The 9,325-nt window shown below is 36.5% G+C and overlaps 4 protein-coding genes across 4 annotated transcripts; 2 read left to right on the top strand and 2 right to left on the bottom strand.

Annotated features, from left to right (window-relative positions):
- The first annotated feature begins 22 nt into the window (after positions 1–22).
- LOC101891269 (protein ORD) lies at positions 23–4,031 on the top strand. The gene is made up of 5 exons (XM_011298117.3): positions 23–359; positions 430–1,010; positions 1,074–1,524; positions 1,586–1,654; positions 1,715–4,031. The coding sequence occupies exons 1-5, from the start codon at positions 258–260 to the stop codon at positions 1,961–1,963; spliced, it is 1,452 nt and encodes a 483-aa protein (XP_011296419.2). The 5' UTR covers positions 23–257; the 3' UTR covers positions 1,964–4,031.
- Positions 3,648–4,419, bottom strand: LOC101891441 (uncharacterized). Its single transcript, XM_059124127.1, has 3 exons — positions 4,241–4,419; positions 3,873–4,186; positions 3,648–3,794 (listed from the first exon to the last, which is right to left on the bottom strand). The coding sequence occupies exons 1-3, from the start codon at positions 4,359–4,361 to the stop codon at positions 3,648–3,650; spliced, it is 582 nt and encodes a 193-aa protein (XP_058980110.1). The 5' UTR covers positions 4,362–4,419.
- Positions 4,420–5,352: 933 nt separating this feature from the next.
- On the top strand, positions 5,353–6,758 carry LOC101896974 (corepressor interacting with RBPJ 1). The gene is made up of 2 exons (XM_005177163.4): positions 5,353–5,517; positions 5,578–6,758. The coding sequence occupies exons 1-2, from the start codon at positions 5,446–5,448 to the stop codon at positions 6,601–6,603; spliced, it is 1,098 nt and encodes a 365-aa protein (XP_005177220.1). The 5' UTR covers positions 5,353–5,445; the 3' UTR covers positions 6,604–6,758.
- LOC101897149 (COP9 signalosome complex subunit 1b) lies at positions 6,709–8,976 on the bottom strand. Its single transcript, XM_005177164.4, has 5 exons — positions 8,833–8,976; positions 8,593–8,766; positions 7,809–8,522; positions 7,072–7,743; positions 6,709–7,015 (listed from the first exon to the last, which is right to left on the bottom strand). The coding sequence occupies exons 2-5, from the start codon at positions 8,623–8,625 to the stop codon at positions 6,932–6,934; spliced, it is 1,503 nt and encodes a 500-aa protein (XP_005177221.1). The 5' UTR covers positions 8,626–8,766; positions 8,833–8,976; the 3' UTR covers positions 6,709–6,931.
- Positions 8,977–9,325: the final 349 nt, after the last annotated feature.

The following is a 9,325-nucleotide window of genomic DNA, read 5'->3' as shown; positions in this document are numbered from 1 at the left end:
ATACACACTGTCATTCAAAACTAACAGTTCAGCGTAATTATCGATTGTTTTATTGGTGTTTGGCGCTTTCTATGTGGCCACGTTATTATTTATATTGGAAATAAAGCTGCCCATCAATTCATAAAATTAGTCGGACAATAGAGTGAAAGAGTGAAAACGGACTAATTATACAACTAAGGAGAAATAACTGTTTCTCCATATAGACATGTAAATAACGTTCAGTAAATTTTCTACCTTGGAACCCCTGGACGTTGAAGATGCTCCAGAAAATCGACCTATTTACCCCTTTTTTAAATGATCGACGGTTGAGAAAACATCACTTTGCCGCCCGAAATCCAATCGAGATGAAACTGCTGGAAGTAAATTAAAATTTGACAATAATTACGAGTCAGAGTAGATAATAAGAAAGTACATATTTTAATATTACAGCTAGAGTTAAACGACATCGCTAACTGCCCACACGCTCACTTGGATTTTCAATTTGATTCCATATCAACATTTCTCATACGGGGTGAGTTCAAGTCTGACGTTCTTCAGTTGGCTTTGGAGTTGGTTTGCACCACTAAATACGATTCATTTGAGAAGCTTGGAAGTATATATCCAAGAATAAGAAATGGAAAAATCAGAATTAAGTTCATTTTACCCCTGCCTGAGATAGAAGGAGGTACAACGAATGGAGCTGTTGATAGCAGTGATAGTGAAGCTCCATGCACATCAAGGGAAGCGCGGGAAAGAGCTTTCAGGAGAAATCAAAGCAGGGCAAAGGAACAAAAAGATAACTTTACATTAGTTACGGCGACGCGGGATTTCTACTCTAATCCTCATGTAATTAGTTACGCCGAGGGTGATGGTGAAGTTAAAACATGTTCAGCTGATGTATTTCATTCGCGATTTTTCAACTGCACGGATATAATATTCCCACGACTGGCTGACTTGCAGAATGGCGACTGTGTAGATGGCCGCTGGATGGATATTATTAGTTTGGATTTTGTGGGTGGTAGAATGAAATTGTAACTATACAATTTGGTAGGGAAATATTGCAAGTTTAATGTATATATGTCTTTGTTCTGCAGGAAGGATTACATCGTTCAGTTTTGTGAGCTTTACGCAAAACGCAAAGTTGAGATTCAACATGAATTGGGCTCTATAACAACCGCTGCTCTAAAGGGCCGAAGTTCGGTAAACAAAAATAGAATAGTATCATTTGTGTACATTTTACAGGATATACGTTGTATTTTTGAGTACATATCCTGCTCCACTTACACAGTCTGGTTTTTGCTTCCCACAAATTACGGACATCTTCAGGATATTAAGGAAATAAACGATGTGGGAGACATTTCGGAGAATAACATAAACTTCAATTTGATTAGAACTCAGCTGCAACTGATTGGTTCAACCACGTCTCACAAATTTCCATGGACAGAGGCTGAAATTTACATTAAGCAACTGTTCCTCGTCGCAGTACAGCTAGCGTTTGGTTATCACTTCCGCCAGAATTTAATATTTCTACACGACTTGGAGGAGGTATAGCTGCATTGAGTTTTTTTCTGTTTCAATAAGAACAAATGTAATATTGCCTTTTTAGTTAGCAATTCACCAAAATTTTGAGTATTTCAAAGCTGCCTTCAAACTGAGTCGCAGAGGGTGCCCACAGGTAATATATAAAGATCAATCAAGCAAAGGTGACAATGTCCGTTAATCTTTTAATTTACAGGTTATAGGAAAAAATTATATAAAGAGAATCATAGATGTTTGTCTAAAAAGTGGCTTGACATGCATTTTGGATTATAGAGGCGGGGAAATATTCGATGTGGAAAAGGTTGTTGTTATAGAATGTAAGAAAGTTGAAGACTGCACCTATTACACCAAAATACCTTGGTCACTCCCAATGCAATTTAATGCCAACGAAATAGCGAATTATATACGCAGAGCAACAGAGGAAGCAAAGGAAGGTAATCAATAAATCTAATCTAGTATTCCAAACAAATCCATCAGTGGATTTTTTACTCTTATACGAATAATTATGAGTTTAACAATTCTAATTTTTTCTATAAAAACATTCTCTACTACTCTTACATTCCAATGAATTACTTTCTATCATTTTTCAATAATTTTGTACATCGAAACCATTGCGCTTCACAGCCCCAATTAAAATTATCTATTTGTGAATTGTATATTAAAGTTGATTTATATTTTGTTTTCCATATATTTGTTCTTGCAACTTTTGATCTGCGTGCGATTTTTTGAATTGAAGACAAACTTTTAGTGTTTTAGCCACATTATTCGTCCATATGTTAGTGAATCTCTTCGGAATTTAAACAGTTTTAACTTTATACGAAATGGAAACTTGGCAGCATGAACAGTTTTCTTTCCAAAAATTATCACGTAGGCTCCACTATTTAGAACAGAAAACAGTATATCTTCTGAAGATTCAGTATATCAACGAATTACTTAATCTCAAGTTCTTTAAATAAATACGAAACTGGAAATGATTTTACAGTTACTGTCGATCATCTTATTCAATGATGCCCAAGTGTAGATATGCACAGGATTGGATTGTATATTTTATAGACGTTGGAGCATGAAAATGGACGGAATGTTTCGAAACTAATACACAACTGGAAATGATTTTATAGTTATTGTCGATCATCTTATTCAATGATGCCCAAGTGTAGATATGCATGGATTGGATTGAGCATGAAAATGGACACCAACCGATCATAACAACAACCTTTACAAAGTCCTCGTTTCGAATATAAAAATTAATACATTAGGTGGTGGAATAAATCTGAAATTGTCGATAGATCTTACTATACAAAAATGTTGCTCAAAACATTAGTATTATTACTAATACTGAACCAGTTCGGAATCTAGGTCAAACCAGTTAAAAAGTATCAGTCGGTTTAGCCGACAGATGTGTATACACTCAGCCAATGTTCGATTATTTAAATATATTTTGACTTCTGTTCTGATTGTTCAAATTGTTGACCCTCTATGAATTATGTTCCGAAGGAATGGGCCAATATTGTCCATTTCGTGTCGGGCCTAAATATGATATAAAAATTACGACGTGGCTAAGGATTTGCAAAGTTGGAGTTTTTTTTTGGAAAATTGGACCGATGTTCCCCATCTCCGAACTCGATCTAAGTAGTATAATTATCAAGCAAACGATGTACCAAGTTTAGACCAAATGTAATAATACTTTCGAATCGCTAGATCGATTCCAAATGTCCTGAAACTAGGGTCTAAAACCCCTTACTTCGATAAGGCACGTTTTGGCCGTATTCATATTTATTTTATTTTAAACACAGTAGACCGTAGTCGAAGTATTAACTTCATGTAATATAAAATGTACGACTATGACATATTGTTTAATACATTCTATAGATCAGAGAACCGAATTTGTAATATGGGAAAATGTCGAAATAGATTGTTAAAAATCTTTAAAAATTAAAATTTAATCTTTCCATATTTTGAAATGAGACCAATTTTTAGTATTCATCGGAAGACAAACTTCCTAATAATAATATGTTAGTATATCGTCCTATGGGTCAACGTAAATGCCGGCGATGTGGATGTATTATGGAATGAGACTTCTAATTTCGTGTAAACATTGATTTTCGAACATCGATTTGTATTGTTCGATATTAGTGCGATAATCTCTTCAATTCTTGTGAGGACATAACCACTGGGACAAAGGCATCGCATTTTGTGCAAGTGGTGTTACAATTGTTATAAGGATCCCTTTGCATTAGCAAATATTTCATCCAAATATCGTTGCTGTCGTCCAATTTCTTTGAATTACAATTAGAAATGTGGAAGTATTTGTTTGATATATATACATTTCCTGGCCCAGACCTCTGTCTATATGCATTCCGAAGTTCCAATTTCAGTTCAAAATTTTGCCTTTCTAGCTTATGGACATGTTGTACAAGTGCATCCTTTGACCTCTTGAGAATACAGTCGGCATGAGGTTTTTGTAAATTCTGCTCAAAGTTTGTTAGTGTTTTAATTTGTTTGTACAATTCTCTTGCCAGATAACCCTCCGTTACAACCGCGACCTTTGCTAGGACACAAATACAAGCGAGCAGACAAATGAAATTCACATAAAACTCCTTTACATGATATTGAGGAATTGTTGGTAGGTAAGAGAAGTCATTCTGTTCCATTTTTAATGTCTGAAATGCTATTAAGACCTTATCACATTCATAATCAATGCGAACTAAAATGTAAAACATACCATTATGTTCATCGATATTTTCCGGTGAATACATTAGGTATTCCTCAACTTTTTTCAAATAACAGAGAATTATCCAGGAGAAAAGGCCCAATGAAGAAAGAAAGAGGAATTGAACCGACATTATTTAGAATTTTCAATTTTGATTCAAGTTGATTCAAATAGCATTGCTTACTATAATTTTAAAGTTGTGTGTTCTTGGTTGCTAAGCCTGGATATTTTCTTAGCAAAGTTATAGTCGAAAATGGGATTTACGTCTGAGAAAAATCTTGGACTGTCTTCTGCAGGTGTTACAACGTATCTACCTCTTCGTCTCTTTCACATAGTCTGCAGTGGTCTGGTTAGCCACTTATAGTGCATTCAAATTCTGATTCAAAAATTTTTTGACAAGTGACTCTCCAACCGATTTTAAAAACAGAAAAATATATAAAATGCCAACATTTATACAAAAAGTTCAAAACACGACCTAAAATAACTAAACAAAGTATTAAACCATTCATGAATAAAAATTGTTAAATGAAAGATAAAATAAATCTTTAGAGGAAAAACAATAATTTCTTCTATTATTATTAATGCAAATTTCGTGTACTTTCGTACAAAATCGTATAAAAATCAACAAACAAAAAGTTTGATAAAAGGAATCATGCATGGCAGAAGAATACAGGTAGATGCATCAACCCTTGGGAGCATTGATATGTCAAAAAAATTTAAATGTTTTTTTCAAATATAAGTGGAATTTTATATGTTTTCTTATACTACATCATTTGGAGGCTATTATAATTCGCATTTTTCAATAATTTTTACAAATTTAAATAATTTTTCATTCAAAATGTTCAATTCCAAAATTGGTTTGACAGTTCATTGTCCCAGCAGCTGTGTCGACGCGTCTACCTATATTCTTCTACCATGGAATCATGTTACTATGAATTACGAATCGTACGGTATGAATGGGTTAATCCGTTTACCTGATTTTGAGAGCGAACAACGTGATTGAAATTGCAATGAGAACATAGCATAAGTCGAACAATCGACTATGAATTGTCGAGTACTCGGTTTTCATCCAAGTCATTAGTCGAGTTTCCGAACTTTGAGTACTCAAAGTCGATTAATTGGAAGTCGACTTACCTATCCCTAGTAATCTTTATTGAGAAGAATATTGGACATTGTTGGTGGCTTGTCGAGAGTTGGGACAATACAACACACACAAAATGGGCAAAGGATTTAATAATTACATGTGCAAAAAATTCTTCCATCCCGCATCCAGGGACAATCTGAAGCGGGTAAGCGGGTTATAAAATGCATTTCCGTGTTTCAAATACTAAAGTGATATATGATTTCAGGTATGGATGGCCGAGCAGCAAGCTGAAGCTTATAAAAAGAAGCAGGAGGAGCTTCGCAGCCAGTACGAGAAGGAACAAAATTTGCATGAAAACAAGGCCATGATAAGCAAAGAGAGCAGGGACAAACTTAGTGTGAACTTTATGTACGAGCCTCCGCCAGGTGTACGGAAGGAACGCGAAAAGGATGATAATGAGCCAGAATACAAATTCGAGTGGCAGCGGAAATACAATGCGCCTCGTGAGTCTTACTGCAAAGGTGATACTGAAATCCGGGACCAACCCTTTGGCATTCAAGTCCGCAATGTCAGATGTATCAAATGTCACAAGTGGGGTCATATAAACACCGATAAAGAATGCACAATGTACAGCATATCGATGAGTGAAGCTCGAAAACTGCATTCGGAGGCAGAAGCTGCCGATATCATGACCAAATCAGTCTTGGAAGAACAGATGAAAAGTGATGGTTTAATGATGAAACGTTCCGCCTTGGAACTGCAAAACACCAATAGTCAAACTCATGCTCTGGTTCCTAGCGACCCCGAGGACAATTCCAGATCCAATGGCGAGGAGGAGGTCAATCCTGAGAAAACGTTTTTGAAATCACTTACTAAGGAGCAGAAAATTAAACTGCTTAAAAAACTTGAGAAAATAGAAAAACTAAAGAAAGGTAAGAGTGACAAAAGCAAGAAAAAAACAAAGTCCAAAAAGGATAAGCGCCGTGAAAAGTCGGGAAAAAGTAAATCAAGACACAAGAAAAAACCAAAATCAGACAGCTCTTCGTCATCAGACACGGACAGTGAAGACGATTCCCGCAATGACCATCTCCAGGAAACCAAAAAATACAGTGACAAAGAACTGCATTCGCGTTCACAAGAACTAGCAAAAGATCGGAATGATGGCCGTCAAATGTCCAGATCTAGAGATCGTAAACATATAGGCAGAACATCAAAATCCAGATCACGGGAACGAGGTCCCAGGCGTAGCAGATCTAGATCTCGAGAGCATCATCAACGACACAGACGTTAGATTATTTAATACCTATTTGTAAAAAATATAAATCCAACCAATAAAGATTTTTTACAAAACAACTAAATAAAAAAGTGGAAAAAAAATAAATCCAACCAATAACGATTTAAAAAAAATAATAAAAATAATTTTAATTGATATTTATGAATACCATACTTCAAGCAAGCATGTGGCACTATGGTAACCAAACTCTGGTATAAGGAGCAGCCAGGTTAGTATTGGTATTTCACACAAAATCGAATACAGTCATTTTTAATTTATATTCATAATCATCATATTTTAAGCAAATGTGTAAACAAAATGGGCCATTGACAAATTCGCATGAAAATTAGATCCTAGCTGTAGTGGGGGTACTAGAACCGGCAGCAACGCATAAATCAGTGACATGACTTCCCGAATCACGTGGAATACTCTGAAATAAATACCAATTGGATAATATCGAATGATCATAAAAAAAAAACAACTAACCTTAACGTGGATATTGCTCTTGAGTAGAGCAGCTCTTAATACTAACATTCGCGTACGTCTTTGATATTCCTTTCCCATAAGAATTGCTCTCTCGAAAGTGCTGCTGCGTTGGTCTGTTTCCTTGGCATAGAGAATTTTATTATGGGAATCTATGCGCGCCTGGATCTGTCCTTCCAAAATCAACTGCATTACTTCGTTCTCAAGAGCTTCGACAGTGCGATTGAAGGAAGTAGCCATTTTACGCATATCAGCCGACAAATAAGGACTAAAGTACTGAATCAAAGCACGATTACGGATTTTTGTGTATAGAGTATTGACATGGGGTGCAATGTACATATCTAATAGAAGGTTATCCCTTATTTCGTCGAGCAGTGTCAGACATGATGCGTATTTAGATTCATAAAATTTGAAGACAATATCCCGTAGTTGCGGTTCCAATTCCAGAAATAACTTAAATGAGCTAGAGGAAATTACATTTTTTTGCAGTTCTTGGCGATCAAAAGTGGCCAATGCACACAGGCCACCATACATGGCGACGTTGTTTGGAGATATCATTTCAGGAAAGTCGCAATGGTCAAAGCTGGCCTGAAGAAAGAATTTTGCAGCTAGCTTGTATTTTTTGGTTTGCAGCTCGGCTAAACCAGCCGCACACTTCAGACGTGTTAGGACAGCCTACGATAAAAGGATACATAACTTTGTAAAAACACTAAGTTTGCACAAAAGAAATGATTTCTAACCTGGTTTGCATCCTTTGAACTTTCACTGAAATCTGGAGTACTTTCTGCTTTAGAAACGTAGCTTAGGACGTGCGACCAATTTTGCAAATAGAGTGACACCTTTATGACATTCAAGCACATGTTTACCACATCTTTGCCGCTGGTACAATAGTCCCTTGCTCTGGAATAGCATTTGAGTGCATTTGATAGATCCCCGCAACTCAGGTAATGATCGCCAAGATCATCGTGACCTCTACGTATACTTTCTTTTATGGAGCTTGATTTAAAATTCTTAAGGTCAGAATCCAACTTTTCTAACTTAAGAGCAGCCTTCTTGCTTTTAGTTTCAACCCAACTCTGGTCAAAAACTGGCAAATCTCCCTGGGCAGCCAATGCCGGCTGGGCCGCAATATCTGGAAGGGGTCCACCAGAAGCGTTCGCTCCTCCAGCACCGTTACTGTTAACATATATGTCGTTCAGCTTCTTATGTAGCACTCGATACATGGTTACGTTGTAGGTGGTCATCACATAGTTAATTGCCATTTTTAAGGCCTCTAGTCGCAATGATGGACAAACATCGGCCACGAAAATCAAGCGATACAGACGGGCCAAACCCACATAAGAGTTAGCGTAGACCTCCAAGTCCAATGTTGGATTTTCCACAATAAGATGGTGTTCCTCGTTGTTGTCGTTGTCCTCCATTGGAGCATCGACTTGCATTGGTTCGATAGCATTCTAAACGACAGAGGACAAACAAAGACAAACATACGTACTCGTAATAGAAGTACGTGTATATTATTCTTACCTGTGCCAAAGGAGGCAGGGGCATTTGAGGCATGTCTTCTACAGAGTTTTTTCTTTTAGTAGGACACCAGATATTCCTATATTCTTTCCAATTAAATAAAAGGTCTCCACAAACGTAACGTAGGTCGGGGGACAATTATTTGGAAATGTTTATATTCCGAACGTCGCTATTATCCTTTAAAATTAAAGGTATTAGTGAAAGAATAGGAAACAACAGGTAAAAATCAATAGTGAGGAGTACCTCGAAAATATCCTGTACAGAGTAGATTCTCGGTACAGAGATGGGTGATGAAGCCACAGTGTTCACAGTGTTCGTTGAAGAAGATGAAGTTTCCACAAATTCTTCATAGGGATAGGTAAGTCGACTTCCGATCAATCGACTTTGAGTACTCAAAGTTCTGAAACTCGAACTCGTCTATGGATTTGGGTGAAAACCGAGTACTCGACAATTCATAGTCGATTGTTCGACTTATGCTATGTTCTCATTGCAATTTTAATCAGATTGTTCGCTCTCAAAATTAGGTAAACGGATATTAACCCGGTCACACGGCACGATTCGTAATTCATAGTAACATGATTCCTCTTTTCAAACTTTTTGTTTGTTTATTTATAAAGGAATTTGAACGAAAGTACTGGATATTAGCATTAATAACAATCTCTAAGAGTGAAAATAAGTAGAACATTTTTTATTTGGTGGTTTGTGTGTCCGTGTGTGCAGCAGCAAACCGGTTTTG

This window comes from Musca domestica, unplaced genomic scaffold (assembly GCF_030504385.1).
Source record: "Musca domestica strain aabys unplaced genomic scaffold, Musca_domestica.polishedcontigs.V.1.1 27, whole genome shotgun sequence".
Classification (NCBI taxonomy): Eukaryota; Metazoa; Arthropoda; class Insecta; order Diptera; family Muscidae; genus Musca; species Musca domestica.
Note: the sequence above shows the minus strand (reverse complement) of the source record. Positions and strands in the feature narration are given on the sequence as shown.

Bases quoted from the DNA above. Each gene is read 5' to 3' on its own strand.
- LOC101891269 (XM_011298117.3), top strand. From the start codon at position 258: ATGCTCCAGAAAATCGACCTATTTACCCCTTTTTTAAATGATCGACGG. The intron at 1,011-1,073 runs GTAACTATACAA...TTTGTTCTGCAG, and splicing joins GTGGGTGGTAGAATGAAATT to GAAGGATTACATCGTTCAGT. The intron at 1,525-1,585 runs GTATAGCTGCAT...TTGCCTTTTTAG, and splicing joins TTCTACACGACTTGGAGGAG to TTAGCAATTCACCAAAATTT.
- LOC101891441 (XM_059124127.1), bottom strand. From the start codon at position 4,361: ATGTCGGTTCAATTCCTCTTTCTTTCTTCATTGGGCCTTTTCTCCTGG. The intron at 4,187-4,240 runs GTATGTTTTACA...AGGTCTTAATAG, and splicing joins AAATATCGATGAACATAATG to CATTTCAGACATTAAAAATG. The intron at 3,795-3,872 runs GCATATAGACAG...TGTAATTCAAAG, and splicing joins TGAAATTGGAACTTCGGAAT to AAATTGGACGACAGCAACGA.
- LOC101896974 (XM_005177163.4), top strand. From the start codon at position 5,446: ATGGGCAAAGGATTTAATAATTACATGTGCAAAAAATTCTTCCATCCC. The intron at 5,518-5,577 runs GTAAGCGGGTTA...ATATGATTTCAG, and splicing joins CCAGGGACAATCTGAAGCGG to GTATGGATGGCCGAGCAGCA.
- LOC101897149 (XM_005177164.4), bottom strand. From the start codon at position 8,625: ATGCCTCAAATGCCCCTGCCTCCTTTGGCACAG. The intron at 7,744-7,808 runs GTTAGAAATCAT...CTTTTATCGTAG, and splicing joins GTTCAAAGGATGCAAACCAG to GCTGTCCTAACACGTCTGAA. The intron at 7,016-7,071 runs GTTAGTTGTTTT...TATTTATTTCAG, and splicing joins AGAGCAATATCCACGTTAAG to AGTATTCCACGTGATTCGGG.